We start from the raw sequence: 19,882 nt of genomic DNA on the forward strand, positions 1-19,882 counted from the left end.
CGCCCTGCGAGCCAAAGGGGACGTATGACAAAGAATAAAACACAGAGAAGACTTGAAGATGCACAAAGTTTATCAGCATTAATTAGCCAGTAGATCAGCTCTGTTCCAGTCAAAATATCCAAACAGGACACTGTGCATCCACAAATGTTTGAGTCCACTTATTACTGATGAGCGCCGAAGGTAGGTCAGCATCTTCACCTCCTCCATTATTTCCATATATCAGGACACCTCACTGTGTATTATCATCTACTTAAAGCCAGTATGTGTAGAGATCCTTTTTATACTACCACCAGATGGCGCCAACGTCTGACATGTTCTTCTCCCTGTTATGTTGTGTTTAAGGCAGTCATTCCAAAAGACTTGTTCAGGACCCATAGGTGGGTTAATTAGGGTCGCCAAATAAATGTGCAGAACTTCCTCTGTAGTCTTTTATTCAACATTTAAATCTGCAGTACACCTTTGAGCCTTCATGTTTGTTCTGATAAGTGTAGCCTACTTATGCTATTTAAACTAATATGACAGGCTGTCGTACATTCTGTTCTTTTTAACCGATGAGATAAAACAAACTAGAGCCTGTGAACTATTATGAGGCCTATTGTTTGGGTCGGGCCAAGAATTGATACCTCAGGAAAATGAACAGCAGATTAATCAATAATGAAAATAATGATTACATTCAGCCCTAAAAGCAGCGGACCTGCATGTCTCCTGCATTAATTACCATGGTCAATACCTGTAGCGATGTTTGTTTTTTTTCCTCATCCAGGTGTGTCATAAGTTATCCAGGTGTGTCTGAAATTAAAAGTGTATGGATACAAATTCTTGTATCAGTAGACAGTAGATCTACTGGCTAGCTTTAACCAGAGCAGAGCTGATCTATTAACTTCCTATTTGAACTACTCTAAAGCAAAGAGGAAAGGATGATGTATTTCACAATGTAAAATGAAGTGAGTATTTATGTGTGAGAAGGGCACCTTGTGAAATGAATACTCTTATTTTTAACTCAACTTTTGGTTTCACAGATTAGTGCCCAGGTTGTAAGATAATGCAATCAGTTTGTATTCATTGTTATCACTTCTATCCTAATCAGTTGTAGTGTTGTAACACTTCTGCCATAAATACTGACTGTTGGCTGTGACTTGTTGATTCATTGAGCATGTTGCCTGTGAAGATGTGAGGGCTTATTATAATACTGTCACTAGAGTAAGGTTCTCCAAGCATGGTCCCTCGTCAATGTTTCCTATTTGGCACGTTATGAGTTCTCCTTGTCAATCTGTGTCACCACACGTCTGATGTAACCCTTCAGTGTTCTTTACTGAAGTTTTGTATTAGTTAGATGGCAGTTTTTCATAGGTTGGCCTGTTTTGCTACCTTCTATGTACAAATGTACAGTCATTTCCTGTCACTTTGGTAGTTTATGTCATGACCTTTTTTTTTTTTTTTTTTTTTAATAACACAGTATCTTTGTTTGATGCTTAAAAAACATGACCAAAGGATGTTTTGTTCTTTGAGAGCAGTGCCACCCGACTTTTAATAAATGAATAAGTTCTCAAAGTCAGTGCGAGTCGAGTTTATTTGATGCATCGCATGCAGCTATGGCCATGCGGGGCTACAAGAGTGTTGGAAGAAGTATTCATCTTTTTCTTAAAGGGCCAGTGTATGGCATTTTTGGGAAGTATGGGCAGAAATTAAATATTATATTCATAACTATGTTTTCATTAGTTTATGATCACCTGAAACTAAGAATTGTTGCGTTTTTGTTAGCTCAGTAGTAGCCCTTCATATATAGGGAGCGGGTCCTCTTCAGCAAGAACATTTAGCATTTTTCAGAACAATGTATATTATATTATTGGATTATAATTACCGATGCAATAATGTGTTCATCATATTAATGTTGTAGTTGGTAAAGATGGGGATCATCTTTATTACTTTACAGGCTGCTGGGTAGTTAATATATGATATTACGTAGTCATTTATTAGATGATTACATTTATCAACATAAGCAAAGAAACTAAAGCTTATAAAATATATGTAGTCGAGTAAAAAGTACAATATTTACTTCTGAAATGTAGTTAAGTAAAAGAAACCTATAAAGTAGCAGTAAATACAATTACTCAAGTAAACTACAAGTACCTCAAACTTGTGCTTCAGCACAGTACTTGAGTAAACATACATATATATATTTATATATATATATATATATGCTTTAAACATTTGCCTGCACAGCATGGCATTGTGCTCGATTGTTTCTTTTCAACTTTTGCTTGCCTTGCCTGCTCGAGGAGTTTGTCCACAGACGAGCTGCCTGTACGAGTTCTTCTTGTTGCTCTTTGTAAATCCAGTATTTAAAAAGTGACATGGACAAAATAAAGCTTATCATTATTATGATTAGGCCGTTATACAATGGGGACTCATTGAAATGTGATCAGTCCAAACCCTCCTTCTCTCGGTTGGTATTTGCATGGGGCTATTTGTGCTGTCTAGCCTGCAGATGACAGAAACGAAAAGGCGATGATAACAATATGTGAAGGAGTTTTAACAAAAGTAGGCCTATGAATAGAAATATGTCAATCGGGCAAACAGACATATCACTGCGTTTGGTCATGTTATCCTACAACTCAGAGGCTGAAATAAAGTCTATTTGAGATAATCCGATCCAGGGCTGATGATTTATTACTAAGGCTATATATATATTTTTAAGTCAACACATTTTATGCAGCCTAATTAACAAGTATTTCAAAATCCACTAACATAAACCTAAATTCTGCCTTTGTAATCAGATCATACTCACGTTTTTTCACACTAGATGTAGCCTATGAATGCGATGTGTTTTCGATTCCGTTTGAGGTCATGTTTTTACCGGAGGGATAATTTTCATATTGAATTACAACAGTAGTCTTGATTGCCTTATTATCACTCAGTTAAGCCCCAAAGAATAGAAAATTCGGTGTACTAAATTCAACTAAGCAACATTTTCGTTTGTATTGCTCTATAAGTTATGAGGTAAGGAAGATGTTCTGTGAGACACTGGTTATAGAATAGGTTAACATGTAAACACGTGTTTCCAGTCTGATATCTGTCTATCTGTTTGATAAAGGCCTTTTCTTAAACCCTGCTGCCTGCCGGATTTAGGCCTAGCCTACTTATATTTTTATTTATTTTGGCCAAAGTTTAAGTTTGATTGGAAAGCTAGATTAGATTAGCCCACCACATATTTTTGAGTGGTTTAAACATCAACTCACAACTGTGTGTAGGTTATTTGTTTTATATTATAATCAGTTCAATTCTGAAAAAAAATATTTTTAAAAGAAAAAGTTAATCAAAACTTGGGCTAGTTCGATTTTTTGTTATTTTTGTTTAACCATTGGTTAACCTTTAAGCGTCCAAGATATGCCTAATCATAAAATGCCTAATGTGACGATGAGCGTTACTTGACAATGAAAATCACACTGAATTTCAGCTCAGGAAGATACAATAATAAATTGTTGCCTCGTAAAGAAATTAAACAAAGTCCATCATTTTAACTTCCCATTAAAACCGCTGCACTACTCATGTGATAAATCATTAATACAAAACAAAAAAGGCTTCAATCGTCATTGAATGTATTCAGAAACATGATTGGATCACGCGCCAGACCTCCTCTTAGCTGCTCATAGCTGGCCTCCTTAACCGAGTTATCTACATCACTGCTGATTCACAAAGACATCTGGCGCTTTGCACCTTCTGCCCATTTGAATTATTCTTTTATTTGGTTGCTGTTAATGCAAAACACCAGACTGACTGGTGATCTTTCACCAGACACAAAAAAAAATTGTTCTTCAGTAAGTGTAAAATGTTTTATTTAGATGTTTTATACTGTGCAACAGTAACAATACAATAGGTTGTCCATACAATCGAGCGATACAAATACGGAAAACACGGGAGACATCAAAACATTTCTTTGAGCATGACATGGAGCTGAACAGGAGCCCACGTCATTCCCTCAGAACAAAGGGGAATAAGAGAATAACACCATCGCTGATTAAATATGCATTTTGTTTATATGTACACGTGGATTCTCTAAAACTTACTATTAGTTAGTTTCCACCACTGAGGAAAGTGTCAGTATAGTTACACCAACCAAAGTACACCTTTACAATCTTTACAGTTTATTTATTTCGCTTGGAAAAAATATTGAATTACCATACATTTTAAAGAGTACATGTTCAGTTTCATTTCATTTTTTGTATGAGCGTTTAATAAAGCCTGAACATAAGTCGTTCTGCAATGTTTTGAACTTGGGTCAATGCAACTGTCTCCTAGCAACATAATTCCAAGGAAGTTATATGCCTCATTCAGTCCACACCTTGAGATTATGTCCACAATGAAACATGCCTTCAAGGCAGTTATGTACACTTTAATCGTCCGTCAGCTATCAGTGACATCGGACAGCAGCTGAATGTGGAATGAAAGGAAGTAGATTGGGCTGTACTGTTCAAAGAAGGCTGAAAGAAAATGCATAATTAACTATAGTTGCCATGTTATTTATAACCTTTGTTATTTTGTAGGTGTTGCAGTCTTCTGCCCACACAATGCAGCTATGCAGCGAGCTAAACACACGAGATGGCCTCTCTACTCAAAGCAATTGTGAAAAGTTGAAAACAATATTGCTCAACAATCAGAAATCTGAAACCGCTAGATTCCATAAACAAGAGTTAAATTGTAAATATTAGTTAGTAAAGTAGCGAGAAAACTGGATTTAGATTAGCTGTCAAATTTGTTGTATTGTACTTCACGTCAGGAATCCACAAAGTATCACCAGTGAAAGATCAACATGAAGTTGAAGTGCAACAAAGTATTTGATTTAGTAAACATACACAAGAGTTTAAGTAAAAAGGAGTAAAACTATGTTTTTCATAATCAAACTGAAACAAAGGTATTAGCGGTTTACATAAAGTATTACTTTCATTTGCTGTTCGGCTCATACCATACTCAAAAAAGCAGTTTCCATGCATCTATTACTTATTGTGTCTTCGTGCTTGTATTTGACAACGCATGATTCACTGCTCTTTGTAAAGGCAGCTATAAGGACGTGACTCACTGTCAAGTTTAGGTAAGGTGACGTTTATAGAAAAGGGTTCCCTTAGTTTGCTCAGGCGTGATTACTGCTCAAGGTATTCCCTCGCTGATGTGCATGTGTACAGGATGCAGGCCTCGCCTGGGGGTGGAGGAGCAAAGTGGAAGTACATATGAAAGGAGTGGCTTCGTTATAATAAAAAAGGTGTGTTTGAAGATGTAATTGCAGTAATTGTTTGAGAGAGTGCTTTAACAGCCATTTTCCCTCTTGCTGAAAGCAGTAGCAACTTCATACCTGTATGTCAGAGGTGATTATTAACACTAGTTAGCAGTACATGGCTGTTATCTTGATCATATCTCTCTTATCAAGTTTAATCCCCCCTAAATGTCACATTGGATTAATATCACATATTAATGATTAACGATGCAGTAAAGTTCTGTTTTCAGAGAGGTGTGAAAACAAAATGCCATGGGGGGTCATTAAAAAAATCAAGTGGGTTCATATGCCTTGAAATATTAGCATGCTCAGCAACTTTCTTGACAATCTGTGGCCATTTTTAGTGTCCAAATTGTCAGGGGTTCAACCTTTGGGAGCATGAATATGTTTAGTAATTCCCTAAATTAAAGCCCAATGTGGAGAATTTCCAATGTAATTATTGCATCATTCAAATTATTCTAATGATCTAAGGTTTTATTTTGCTGTTTTCCGTTCAGCCTTTCATTCTCAGTAAAAGGCAGCAGTCTTGCATTGCTGTCTACCATTCCTATTCCCCTCAGGTTGAAGTTCAATAACCTAGTAGGCGGTTCCCCTGACTTTTCCTCTAGTGTCATGACGTTGACATTTGTGGTGTATGATTGAAAAATCGTAATGATTGGAAGAACTCGTGTAAAATCTGGTACCAACATTCATGTCCCCCTTAGGATGAATTGTATGAAATGTTGTGATCTCTTAACTTACCTGCAAGTCAAAAATGTCTTTGTCCAAGGCTTTGGTCTATGACCAAATACCTACAGCACTGATTACATTCGTATCAGCCTCAGCTGTACTCTGTGTTTAGCGCTAATCTGCAAATGTTAGCATGCTAACACAATAAACAAAGATGGTTACTTTGGTAAACATGACACCAAACGTGATTACTGCTCACGGTATTCCCTCGCTGACGTGCATGTGTGCAGGATGCAGCGCTCGCCTGAGGGTGGAGGAGCAATGTTGAAGTACATGTTTGCATGTTACAATAAAGGGAGCAACTGTTACGATGGAAAAGGTGTGTTTGAAATTGAAATTGTTGTAATTATTTGGGAGTGTCCTTTCAGGGCGATTTTTTTAAATCTCACTGCAAACAGTATCACCTTCATACCTGTATGTCTGTAAGATAATATATCGTGCATGTACCCTAATCTTGTAACATAACATGGCATTCAGTAGTTAGCAGCACATTGCTGTTATCTTGATGATATCTCTCATATCAAGTCCCCCCCCCCCTAAATGTCGGTTTTGCCACATTTTATAGATTCACATTTTAATGGTTAATGATTTAGTAAAGTTTGTTTTCAGAGAGGTGTTTAAACAAAAGAAAAGAAATCAAGTGAGTTCATCTGCCTTGAAATATGAATGTGCTCTGTTACTGATGAACCTGGAATGTGATCAAAAAATGTGTGTGTGCTTTTGAATGTGCGGTGAAAGTCTGCTATGACTGGAATGTGTCTAAGTTAGCTGGTCACATTCTTCTTCAATGCGTTTGGGTGGTTAATTATTGCGTTTGTAGAAAGGATTCGTACTTGTACATCTGTTTGAGGTGTTCCCTCACTGACGCACTGTGTTCACTGTACACTGTGTATTCACGGTGTGGAAGTTGAATGTGAATGGAATTCCATGTTTTAGTGTTTTTTTCCTACAAGTCTACTGGTCAGATTAACGTACAATGTTATTTTGATATTCACAATCTCCAGAGGATAGATCCTAATATTATTTGTGACCCCGTTACCTTTCTTCTAGTGCTACAATCAAGCCAACATGTCCCATTTTACATAAAGAAATATCTGAATGTAACCAATACATTGTTTTGAGTTTTCCTGAGCATATTCGTGCTCCCAAGGGGGTAAACCCTTCTGTTACTCACTCCATTCAAGAGACTCAAAGATCTTTAGTTCTGCTCAATTAAGAGACATGTGTGGTTTCACTGCTCCCCAAATGCAATAATACAGGTATAAAACCTGATTCATCACTAAGTATCGCATGTTATGTGACTCTAAAAGCACTGGACTTAGTGATTTGTAAGGACATGTAAAGGTTTACGAGGCCAGCTATCAAGTTTCTTATCAGACTCCCAGCTGTTTCTGTGTAAAGTCAGACCCACAATCGAAAGATCAAAGTCAAGGACAGCAAGTCTTTCTGCTGAGGTTTTTGGGCGGTGGAATAAAGTTGATGAGAGCTTTTATTTTCTGCCAACACACATATTTGGTTTTAGCTACACAATAAGCAAACTTACTTATGGTATCTTGTTCTAAACCCCATAGTTATTTTAAAGAAAGGGATTTTACATTAATAATATATAGATATATGATTGTATAAAGAAAATGAAGAAACCAAAGGTTCCCAACCAGTCAAAAAAGAGTCTCAGGTTGATGCCCCTTGTCAAATTTCAGATGTTTATGTGTTGACAGCAGTTCTACTAAAAACACATGGTTTCATTTAAATAAATCTTAACATATATTTTACAACAAAAAAAGAAATGAGTAGTTAAAAAAGTAAAGAATTTCTCTATCACACCTTCTTCTGTCCTCATTTAACTTAATAATGACCCTTTGGAGGGACCTGACTTCCTAGGTCAGGAACCTCTGGACTAAATTATAATGTTATAAAATAGTTGTTAAAACTATCTCTACCTCAACCAGCTACAACAGTAAAAATGCTGCTGACACAATAAACCTAATATTGTCCCATATTAAAACAAAAGTACAGGACATTTTACTGCAGCATGAGTTCTTTTACTTACTATTTTGTAGTCTAGAGGTCTATTTTGCTGATAATACTTACATAAATAATACTTTTATCAATACAGAACCTTTACTTCTAACGTGGTATTTTTTACATTGTAGTGTTTTTACTTATAAGTGAATAATCCGAGTACTTTTCTCCATCTAGCTCTTTCTCAGCTACTTTGTTACCATCACTGTCACACGTTGGCGGTTTCGATATTTCCTACGGCACGTGAAGGCAGCGCCTCGCTGGGTGGGAGGGGATGTTTAAAGCACGCAGTAAAAACTCCAACACACGCCACCTCTCTGTTATTCTCCAGCACGAGCGGGTTGTGTAACTTACGAGTGCGGGACAGAAGAGACCGACAGCCCGCAGACACGAGCAGGACGACAAGCCGACCCGACCGCCTAGCCTGTCGATTGACTATTCATTGATTAGTATCTCTGCACTGCCACCACCATCAAAACACCGCTACCGAGCATGCCGTCTCTGCGACACTCGTACACGGTGACTGTGCCGGAGGAGCCGGCCGCTTTCCCCGTAGACAAACCCGACCTGCGACGGAAGAGTCCGTCGTTGTCCCGGTCCAAGCTGGTGTCCACGTTCATGGGTCTGATCATCAACCAGGCCAAGGTGAGTCCGCCACCGCTGCTGCTGCTGCTGCACCTCTGCTTCTGTCTCACCTGTCTGCAAGCATCAGCCTCTTGCTTATACATTCTCATTTTTGTCACATTTTTCCTCTTTTTTTTTTTTGGAATTATGCACATTGTTTTACCAGCACTATATAAAACAATGGGGGCTGAGCCTTGAGCATGGTGGGGTCTGGCTGGGCCTTCAGATTGTTTAGATTTGATGATTTTTCACAATTATGTACAGTAAGTTTATTAACATAAACAATGAGGTTGGGTGTATTAATTTCAGGAATGGGGAGACAACTTGTTTTCTTCAATGTGTTTTAAATGCAATTGCGTTAATATGTTTAACCCAGATGTTTTGCTGAACCTGGGTGAAGACCATGAAAGTTTGTTCAGTGTCCATGGAAGTTTTCTTTAAGGCCTGTAGATCATAAAGTAGATAAAGTATGCTGACATGGCAGTATTTTCCACACAAATAGCGCAGTCAAATTACTCGTATCCAGTGAAAAAATATCATGGCTATGCTTATCTAGAGAATAAATAGACACCATGAAATATGGCCCTTGTGTGCAGCTTTTAAAAATGAAAAAAAAACACATTTAAAATCACATCCATCTATAGATCCCTTCTCATTCCACTTTGACACCATATGGGAAGCCACAGAGAGCTTTGTGGAGGTCCAACTCTGACCTTTAGGCCGTTATCTGCCCTTAAATGGAGAAGGAGGGGAGAGGGAGGCGTAAGCACACAGGCATGAGCACAATGCAGGGGAGTAGAGAACAGTGGCTGCCTGCATCAAAGTGAGAATTCGAGTGGGACGTTTGCGTAGTAGGAAGGAGCTCAGCTGATAAGGAGCCCATGGCTGACACCTTATCATCTGCTTGGTACATTTTGTTAACACACAGCCTGCATATACTTGTGCGTCTGATGTGTTTACACAGCAGTGCGAAGGATTTTGGTCACAGGCTGCACTTAAAGGCTATGTCCTCTCTGAAGGGGATATTATTGGCCTGTCTACTGATCATCTGTGCGCTCATTGGAATGCATGCTTGTGTTTACACGGGACATACAGCAGACATTTCTTGGTGTAGTGGTTTAATATAGTTTTTAGTGCTTCTAGATTGAGTAATTGCGATTGGTCACCTTGCTCTGGACTTGAATATCTCCACAACCATGGGATGGATTGCCATGAATTCTAAATATAGACATTCATGATTCCTAGAAGAATAATCCCAATGACTTTGGTCATCGTCTGACTTTTTGTCTAGCACCATCATCAGCACTTCATTATCTATTAATCTGGCTATAATCAGTGGATCTTTTGGTTTATCAAATTTTAAAAACAATTTCCCGAAGATCAAGGTGATGATGGCAGTCCTCCATCCACAGATATTCAGTTTAATGTTGCATAAGACTAAGAAAAGCAGCAAATCCTCCCATTTGTAACCAGGAAACTTTGGCATTTTTGCTTGTAAAATGACTTTAACAATTTATCAAAATAGTTGCAGAATCATGATCGACTACTCCACACACACAAAAAAGTCCAATACTTTAGTTTTTTGCCCAAATACCTGCAAAACTAATGAGATTCCCATCTTTGTGTTTAATGTGAAGTGACCTTTCGCTAAGTCCCGCCCAAACGGACGCAGACTGGCCAATCATAATGTTGCATCGCGCCCTTCAGCATACCGCTCTGCTCCAAAGACTCTCATGCAATCGTTTCAGATGTTCTTCATGTTCAGGCTGGTTTTGTTGATTTACGAGCTCGTCATTGTTAAACTTTGTGCAATAGTGATACTCGTTACGCTGTGATATGCAGGCGGCTTTATAGCTTCTATCTTTATCTTTATCTTTATTACGTGTTTTCACTGCTGAATCAGTTTGAAGTCCTGGATGTATCCTTCAAGCTCATATTGTAGACCCTTGTCTGCTTCTCTCTGACATCGCTTTTTATTAATTCATTTTCTAAAGTAAGATAATATATATTCAGGAAGTGCAGTTAGTGACCGTGTGGGCTCCATGGTAGCTCTGGCAGCTTGACGGAGCAGCGGTGGCGGGCAAAACTATCAATTGACGAATGTTAGCATGCTAGCAAGCTAAACTAAGACGGTGAACAAGATAACCACCTTCATGAGAATCTTAGCATTTCGATTTTTAATATCTTAGCTTGCTTACGTTAGCGTTATGCCTCACAGAGCTCTTAAGTTGAGTGCATCACATGCCTCAGGAGGCAGCGTTTGAATGTACTTTTCTTTTTTTTTTTTATGCTAGGAGGTATTTTTCATCGCTTTCTCTTGTAAGAACGGTTTTAGAAGCGTGCCAGAACTTATGTAACATTTTGGACGTCTCCAAGCCCTACTGTTATGTAACAGAGACGCATGCTTATACTCTCTCCAAGGGACTGTCATAGCTGGCACCGTGTGTGCGGGAGTGTTGCTTCCTCCGTCACATGTTCTGCGGCCTTGACCAGGCACGCATAGCTGGTTAAGGACACAGTGTTCTCTATCGCCCTCTCTTTCCTTTCTGAAGTCATCCCGACCAGTGGAGTCTTGCTCAGAGATTACCTGAATGCAATCACCTCCTCGGGTTTTTGGATGGGTCCTTTTTTTTTTTTTTTTTTTAAGATCACAAGCCGCCTGCTGAGCGTGCCAAGCCCCGCTAGTCCGTACTCACCAGTGCAGTGCAGCACGTTGGGACTCAACACCATATGGTCACCTTCAAATGCTGCAGAGAAGAGGGGAGACATAAAGGGAGGGAAAATATTTGAGATTTCACAGTTCTATTTTCAGCTTTCGGAGCAACATGACGACCACCACAAGGCACTAAAGCCTCTCCACTAACACAACAGAGGATGTACTAACTAGGGCTGAACAATGAATACACATTTTTTATCAAAAATCGCAATATGGCCTACTGCAATGTTCAAATCACAGGAGGCGCAACATTTCTTAATAAGACTGGTACAGATCCCTGCAAATATCCCCATGTAATCATTCCTGCATCTGTTTCAGTGAAGAAGAAGCGCACTGTAGGCAAACAGACAGGAGAACTCAAGAGTACAGTGAAGAATGAACCACAACATGTTTACATTAAATACAGGTCGCTGACGTCGCTGCGCAGTTTGCTGTTTGTGTGCATACAGTACATGTCTGCGCCTTCACGTGTGCTTCCGTCATTGCGTCGCTCACCTCGGGCTGTCAGCGGAGGCGTTGAAGCGTGACGGTGCGTAATTGCTCCGTGTCATCAAGTTACACTGTTACTATGTTCCCTCATTCAGGATGAGCCACAGGTCACAAGCCCATACGTCACCTGTTAATATTTATCTTTTCATAACAATTATTTGTCTCGGTGTTCAAGGAGGAACTTGTTTAGACCAGTGAGACACAATATTTGTACTGCATGTTACACAATTAAATTAACAGAGCACTGTTTTCTCTTCACTGTTAATGTACGATACGTCATCATCAAGATAAGACTGGTCCTTACTCGCGGTGCATCTCCAGCTGAAACATTATGCTACATTCCTGCTCATTAACAAATCTCTGCATTACAAATAAGACTTGAATAAAGGTTCTTCTTCACCTGAGCAGATGGGCCAAACAAGTAATAGTGTAGTACACTACATTTGATGGGTGCACGCAACGGCATGAAAGTTCCCCAAAATGGAAGCCACAACATCTCCATCGCCCCCTGGTGGCTGGCTGTTAGGAAGCGCTTGATTTAATATGCAGCGGCGTTTTCAATTTTAAAAGTCAAAAGTGAAGTCGATCGTGTTCATTTAATTGCAGGAAGCCAAATTTGTGATTGATATTCTATTAATTATGTAGCCCCGAGGATGACGCTGGTTATTTTTGCTTAAAGTCATACATTGGTAACTGAATATTCTATCAGGGAGCATTAAAAACTCTGTGAAGAGCATGAAACAGTTTCCCTCCATTTTATGAAGCGTTTTAAATGGAACATTGGTTGCAGTGAGTCCCTGCCAGAGCTTTCAGAGCCTTGCATCAGTCTGCCCAACAGATGAGCAACGCTACAGGTGGCACGCGATATATCGCATAAACATGTTGATCCTGGTCACGGGCAGCAATTTGAAACTCTCCACACAAACAACTTGACACCGCGTTGCGTTCTACGGTTTCCCAGCAGAGCTCTTCTCCCTCCGGGGCCGCGTCACGCGCTCGTGTGACGTCACTGCGGTGTGAGTGGCGTCCGGAAGGTTCCTCGGCGCTGCTATTTCATCCAAGCGTGTGGAACAGTCGCCGGTATCCACAGCCCACTGCCGGCCGCCATCCTGGTGCCGACAATGTGTCAGATGGTGCGCTTTGAATAAAGGCCAGACCGGCCTTTCAGGCTTACTCACACTTGAGGAATGTAACAGGGCTGCTGTCATGCAGTAGTTACATCATACTGACACCGCGTGCAAGCTGATCTGTTGCGGCTACAGCAGGCAACACAGACGAGAGGGAAAGAACAACTAATATCTGCACGGGACGCTTTTAGAGCATGGCTGCGTGGGTCTCTTTAGCATCAATACATCATTACATATTCATTTGACGAGACACACAAGACAATAGCTCAGTTGTCAGCCTCTATTTATGGTTTTAAATTTGAACTGTAATCTTCAATGACCATGATAACTAAACGCATCCCTTTTACGGTCCAGCTTAGTGCCATATATTCAAAGTGGACCAAACAAGGAGGCCCAGTACTTCCATGGTCCCAACGTTGACCCCGGTCATGAGCCTGCTAGGTCTTCCTCGTGCCGTTTTTAAAAGCTTTGTGTGTTTTCTGTTCAGTTTACAATTCTCCAGTATAAAAGCATGAACACACCAAACATCTCCTTGCTTTTCTATTTGAATAGAACAAGAGTCCTCAAGGCCTGGTGGGACTGAGGAACCTGGGCAACACAGTAAGTGCTTTAACTTCACGATGTACAACGCGCTGCACTTTGACCTGCTGGGTCTGGAACCTCATTAAATCCATCTTTGTGTTTATGGCTGTTTTTCCAGTGTTTCATGAACTCCATCCTTCAGTGTCTGAGTAACACCCCCGAGCTGAGGGACTACTGCCTGAGAAACGTCCATCGCACAGACCTCAACAACTGCACGACGAACGCCGCTCTCATGGAAGGTAGGACGAGAGCGCTGAGCTGTTAAAAGCGCAACTTAGCAGCATAATGAGGAACATTTGCAGGCGTGAGCGGTGCCTCGTCCATGTTGAGTCACTTTATGGCTCAGCAGAAGGTCACATATTGTCCGTTTTTATGTACTCAGTATAATCTGCATGTTGCTGTGCTCCACTGGCTCGCTGCTAAAGACCTGACAACCATTTAGTTTTGTAGTTTTAAAATGTTTTGCCATATGTGGTCATGTGTGAAAAGAGCCCAAATGAACACTGTAAGCGGACTGACTGATTGCTGTAAGTGGTTTAGTTAAACTGCATTTCAATCGGAATGAGTCTGTCCCAAGCTTTTTGATCCATTCAAGCAGTTTCATCTGTACTCGGCACAAAATGAAAGGGACTGTTTCACTCCTACGGGGCTTTTTAAGAGGGTGTGTTGGCACAGAATGTTCTCACAGGTCACAGTATGTGCATCACGATGTTGCCAAGTATGTTTGCACCGACAAGGAATTTGGCATGGTGATTGGTGCATCGCGCAGTGCAATATAAGACAGTTAATAATAGAGATATGATAAACGAACGACATAAGAGAACGTTAAAGTCAGTAATCCGACAAATAAAATGTATTTTCCCAGTGCTAAGTATGAAAGGCCATTATTTTGTGTCACGACTGTATCAGTCTTCGGTTTAGTTTTTTTAAGAATTCATTTATGTGACAAAATATTCAACTCGAGGTCCCACTTCGTAGCTGTTCAGAGCTTTCAGCCGCGTGTCACAGCGGTGAGTCGGCTCTTCGTCATTTCATGGAACTGGCTCAGGTGTCTTCAGTGACCGGCTTAAAGTCACATCACCGCCGCGACACCTGAGCCAGGTCCATTCGCTGACGAAGACCTTGACATGCAGTTGAAAGTAAGTGGATTGTATAAAATCCGCCCTGGTTGAGTCCATGCTGTCCGCTTGTTTTTATACACGTCAAGTTCAAAACCTAATATTCATTTTCATACAAATATATGTACAAATGTCCCAGATGTTCAGACTCGTTGGTGTCACAGCTTGATTTACAGAAATGTCTTCGTCACGGTCAAAAATCTTTAAGACTCTTTAGCTAAAGAATGCCGATGTCTCTCCAAACATTGAGTTGAATATGTTGAATTTTCATGATTGTGATCGTTATTTCTTTCCTTCGCCTTAGAGTTTGCAAAGCTGACTCAGAGCCTGTGGACCTCTGTGAACAACGAGGCCATCAGTCCCTCTGATTTCAGGAGCCAGATCCAGAGATTCGCTCCCAAATTTGTGGGCTGCAAGTAAGTCTTCCCTCCTCCTCTGCTCGTAGGCCTTCTTCCTTTTGATTCAGTTGAAGAATAATTGCTGATTTCAGGGTGAAGAAAGTAACAATTCTCCCTTTTTTGTCTCCTTGCAGTCAGCAGGACGCCCAGGAGTTTCTACGTTTCTTATTAGACGGTCTGCATAATGAGGTGAACAGAGTGACAGTCCGCCCGAAGGTGTCCGTCGAGGACTTTGACCACCTCTCGTAAGTCACACACACGCACACGTCTCACCTCTGCTCCCAATAAGTCACTCATAACCTGCCCTGTCACTGACACCTCTCACTGCCAAAAAACGCTGCTGCATACCTGAAAGGTGGAAGTAAACTGTAATTATTTATAATTACACTGTAATTATTACCTTCAAGATGTAGCAGTTATGTGGCCATTTTCTGAGCTAACATTATGTTAAATGACAGTAGTCGTATGTACTATACTACCATTATACCTGCAATTCCAGGCGTAAGAAAGAAACTTGCATAATTGGACACAGGCGGCAGCTTTTTCATGTGATTTATTTCGCGTTGGCATTATATTTTTTTTGATCTGATGTTTTTGTCATGAGTACTTTCACGCAGAACGCAACATATTACGCAGCGGAAAAGCGTAATTCTTCTCCAGAACGAGGTCAATATTTATCGTAGCTTTTGCGCCCGCCAATAAAGGCATCAACCAATCACGTTGACTGAAACGGACATATTGAACACTATAGTGTACAACAACACGGAGGCAACAGTCTGGCTTAGGCAGACGGCCAGACGACCGCTCTGGTATGAATAGTTTTGAGCGAGTATTTTGACCTGACTGTCTGGTTTCATTCACAGGGATGATGAAAAAGGCAAGCGGATGTGGAACATGTACTTGGAGAGAGAGGACAGCAAAGTCGTGGGTACGGGATTAACCTTGATGGGCTGCATAATGACCTTCAAACCGTCCTTGAATTGAGATGCATATTAAATGTGATTCTATGCCTTTTTTTTTTTTTTTAGATCTGTTTGTTGGACAGCTGAAGAGCTCTGTGACTTGCACCGTCTGTGGCTTCCGTTCCACGGTGTTTGATCCATTCTGGGACCTATCCATACCTGTTGCACAGGTTAGAACACACACACACACACACACACACACACACACACACACACACACACACACACACACACACACACACACACACACACACACACACACACACACACACACACACACACACACACACACACACACACACACACACACACACACACACACACACACACACACACACACACACACACACACACACACACACACACACACACACACACACACACACACACACACACACACACACACACACACACACACACACACACACACACACACACACACACACAAACTTTGGAAAGGTTTCGCCAATCTGTATTTTGTGAAATAGTGTTTACAAAGCTGTAAAGACTTTTGTATTGCAGTGGAAAACAAGTCATTTCGTGTCTGTAATTATCAAATTCTGATGATAAACACACAAAGTGGCCAGTTTTGTCATGCTGTATCATGTATACCATAAATTCATATACTTTGCTGTTTCCTGACTGGACGTGCTTTGTACTCTGTTTCCGCAGAAGAGCTCAGGTGAAGTGACTCTCAGAGACTGCTTGAGGCTTTTTACAAAAGAGGACGTGTTGGACGGGGAAGAGAGACCGGTAAGGAGCCTCCACACTCCGCCATCCTTCCTAAACATGGATTATACAGCAGCAATATCTCACTGCCCTCTCCGTCTTTGTCTGTCTCCCTCTCTCAGACGTGCAACCGATGCAAGACCAGAAGGAAATGCACCAAAAGATTCAGCATCCAGAAGTTCCCCCAGATACTCGTGCTTCGTATCCTTTCCTCACATTTTTTTCCTCTCAAATGCTGTGGAGCAGAAGTACTCACAATTGCACTGAAAACACAATCATGTCATTTTTGGACCGGTGTGTGTGTGTGTGTGTGTGTGTGTGCGTGCTCCTTGACTCGATGTTCCTCTCAGACCTGAAGCGCTTCTCAGACTCCAACATCCGAACCAGCAAACTCTCCACTTATGTCAACTTCCCCCTCAAAGAGCTGGACCTGCGGGAGTTCGCCTCGGAGAGCAGCGGTGAGTTGTTGTTGTTTTTTTGCCGAAGGTGACACACACGCCGTCACCAGAGGAGAGGTGAGGGAGGACAATCCGTGCACTTTCCGAGCTCGGCTGGATTTGATGAGTACGGTCTGTCTTTGTCTCCCTGCAGAGCGCGCCGTGTATAACCTGTACGCGGTATCGAACCACTCGGGAAACGCTCTGGGAGGCCATTACACGGCCTACTGCAAGAACCCGGCGCTGGGGGAGTGGTACAGCTACAACGACTCCAGGTATGGACTCTCAGCTCTACTCTTGTGTCGTCGCACAACCTCACACATCGTCTTATCAAGCTGTCTAATTATAATGTGCAGCTGCTGTCGAATGAAAAACTGTACTGTGTGTGTCTGTTCTGTGCAGGGTGAGCCCAGTGTCCTCCAGCCAGGTCCGCAGCAGCAACGCCTACGTCCTCTTCTACGAGCTGGCTCCCCCCCCACACAGCAAATATCAGACGTGTCGGCTTTAGACGCCAGCGGAGGAGTTGATAAGCCGCGCCACACTGGTGGAGCCGGACGGACGCCGCCTGCTGGGAGAGAGCTCCGCCTAGTGGAGAGAGTCCTGCCATTACAGACTGTGAATGTGGAGCACAAAGACGTGTCGCAGGGAAGGAATAAAACCGAACCTCTGACCTTCCTCTCGACGTGTTTTGGAGAGGAAAGGTGCGACGGAGCATTCAAACTTCAGGATGTCAAGCTGGGCCCATACGTATACGTTGGATGGAACTGATGTAACACAGAGAAAACACAATTTACATTTAAAAAAAAACAACAAAGGTGTAGAATTCGGCTCAAGGCACAGCTGTGAGTCCAACTCAAAACACCCTTTTGGACTGTTTTCATGGTGCACATGCAAAAGTGGAGTCACTCGACAGCAAAGAAAAGACACTTAACAGCTGTGCCTGAACCTGAATCTGCACCCAGTCAAGTGGATTTTCTTTGACTTTTTCATGCACTTTGGACACGGACTATTAACCATAAGGACATTAAAATGTGACAACATTGCAGAGACTTGGAAAATGCCTCACACAGCAAGTGCAAGATATAATTTATTCTATTTAACAGGATGCCAGCAAATGAAAGAGCATACTGTATACACGTCATTGAACAAAGCCTTATAGTTTCCTCTTAGAACAGTGGGAGTCTGCTAATGTAGAGAGGATGTTTTTTTGTTTTTTTGTCAAAGCACATATTATTTTTGTACAGTATTTATGGACAGCGCAGTGAATGTAACTGTTCTGTGGGAAAGCCAGACATACCAAAGCAGCTGTATAAAAATGCATCAACAACACTTCTTGCAGCAATAATGTTTGCCGACTTCACACCTAAGTCAGTTCAGAGTCTATAAATGATTAAACTTCAATGTTAACTTACATTGCATTGTGTGTAGTTTTTTACTTTGTTCAACCCCTTTTTTTTTTTTTTTTTTTATCCAGCCAGCCAAATGGAAGTCGAGGAGGGCAAAAATATTCTAGGTTTTATGCATCGTTCACCGTTCAGCTAATCCAGTGACGCTGCTGAAACCGGACAAATGGAAAACACAACATATGAGATATTATCGCCTCATAAAGTTGTGACGACCCTCTCTGAGCCGGCCTAAGACCATGAACTGGTGTCAGTCAGTCTTTCTCTCCCCTGGATTCCACTCTGTTTGGTTTTGTTACAATTAGTTTATCATTACATTTTAGTTCCGTAAAATTAACTTGTTTTTTAGTAACGACCCTCGTGTAGTCTCCCCTCCTCCGTCCAGCCTTGAGCCAGGTTGTGACAACATGGGGGCTCGTCAGGATCAAATTGACCATTTTGGTTCGGTGAAGTGCTTTGTGGTTTGTGGTGCTGCCACCTTCTGTGACAATGGGGGTTTGTTAACTTGTATTTGGTGAAAGTTGCAGGCTGTGCCTGCTTGTTTAAATGCAAATTTGGGGAGTACAATGCATGAGTGCTGTTCTTATGGGGGAGATCAATATTCTAGTCCTTTTTGTTTTTGGTCTCCCCAGTTTTCTATCGTATAGTTTGTTAACAATCTCTGACAGTGAGGTTGTTGCAGCTTGGCTTTTTTTTTCTCCAGTTGTAGAGTTTCCTGTTTTTATACCCACAGTGGCATTTGTTTAAAGTGTCTGGCCTCGTGATGGACTTGATGCCTCGCTCTCCTTTTAGCTCCGTCTTTGGTCTCGACCAACTCCCGAGGGAAATATCCACCATGTTCACCAGGTAGTTTCTAACTGTGTCTGTTTGGTATTTGGTGCTGAGCAGGTAGTGTGCATTGTGACTATACAGAGCTGACTGCTGCGGCTGGAAATGAGGTACATTGGAGCAAAGTTGTGGACCGCAAAACCAAAAGCCCCACAGAGCTAAAGGGGAACTGTTGGGTGATAATTCTCTGTGGGTTCATCCCAACAAGCGACACCTTTTACATTACACACAGTAATTTCATCCATCGTTAATATAAAAAAATATTAGTGCAGCTTTTAGTTGTAGTGCTTGTGATGAAACCTGCTATATAATAAAGATAAATGTATGCAGCTTCATAAAGGGAGGTAACTTTGTGTAATAATGATAGTATTGACTAGTACTCTAAAGGTATGCCATAACTGATTGTTTTGTGCAGTATTAGTACATCAGAAGGTCAGTGAGCTTGCTGT

General features: G+C 41.2%; 1 protein-coding gene across 3 annotated transcripts; it reads left to right on the forward strand.

Annotated features, from left to right (window-relative positions):
• Positions 1 to 8,359: 8,359 nt before the first annotated feature.
• usp2b (ubiquitin specific peptidase 2b) lies at positions 8,360 to 18,607 on the forward strand. Of its 3 annotated transcripts, none has more exons than XM_079171182.1 (12): positions 8,360 to 8,665; positions 13,529 to 13,576; positions 13,677 to 13,797; positions 14,981 to 15,092; positions 15,209 to 15,319; positions 15,938 to 16,002; positions 16,103 to 16,206; positions 16,709 to 16,789; positions 16,888 to 16,966; positions 17,116 to 17,223; positions 17,357 to 17,477; positions 17,605 to 18,607. In XM_079171182.1, the coding sequence occupies exons 1-12, from the start codon at positions 8,513 to 8,515 to the stop codon at positions 17,708 to 17,710; spliced, it is 1,209 nt and encodes a 402-aa protein (XP_079027308.1). In that variant the 5' UTR covers positions 8,360 to 8,512; the 3' UTR covers positions 17,711 to 18,607. The 3 variants fall into 3 exon arrangements, with proteins under 3 accessions (XP_079027308.1, XP_079027309.1, XP_079027310.1); XM_079171183.1 differs by lacking the exon at positions 8,360 to 8,665 and adding an exon at positions 10,817 to 11,766; XM_079171184.1 differs by lacking the exon at positions 8,360 to 8,665 and adding an exon at positions 11,776 to 11,889.
• Positions 18,608 to 19,882: the final 1,275 nt, after the last annotated feature.

The sequence above is a fragment of the Pholis gunnellus genome, assembly GCF_910591455.1.
Source record: "Pholis gunnellus genome assembly, chromosome: 13".
Taxonomy (NCBI): Eukaryota; Metazoa; Chordata; class Actinopteri; order Perciformes; family Pholidae; genus Pholis; species Pholis gunnellus.

Excerpts from the sequence above, each read along its gene's own strand:
- usp2b (XM_079171182.1), top strand. The coding sequence starts at position 8,513 with ATGCCGTCTCTGCGACACTCGTACACGGTGACTGTGCCGGAGGAGCCG. Across the intron at positions 15,093-15,208 it reads CCCAAATTTGTGGGCTGCAA|TCAGCAGGACGCCCAGGAGT; the intron begins GTAAGTCTTCCC and ends GTCTCCTTGCAG. Across the intron at positions 16,790-16,887 it reads TGGACGGGGAAGAGAGACCG|ACGTGCAACCGATGCAAGAC; the intron begins GTAAGGAGCCTC and ends TCCCTCTCTCAG.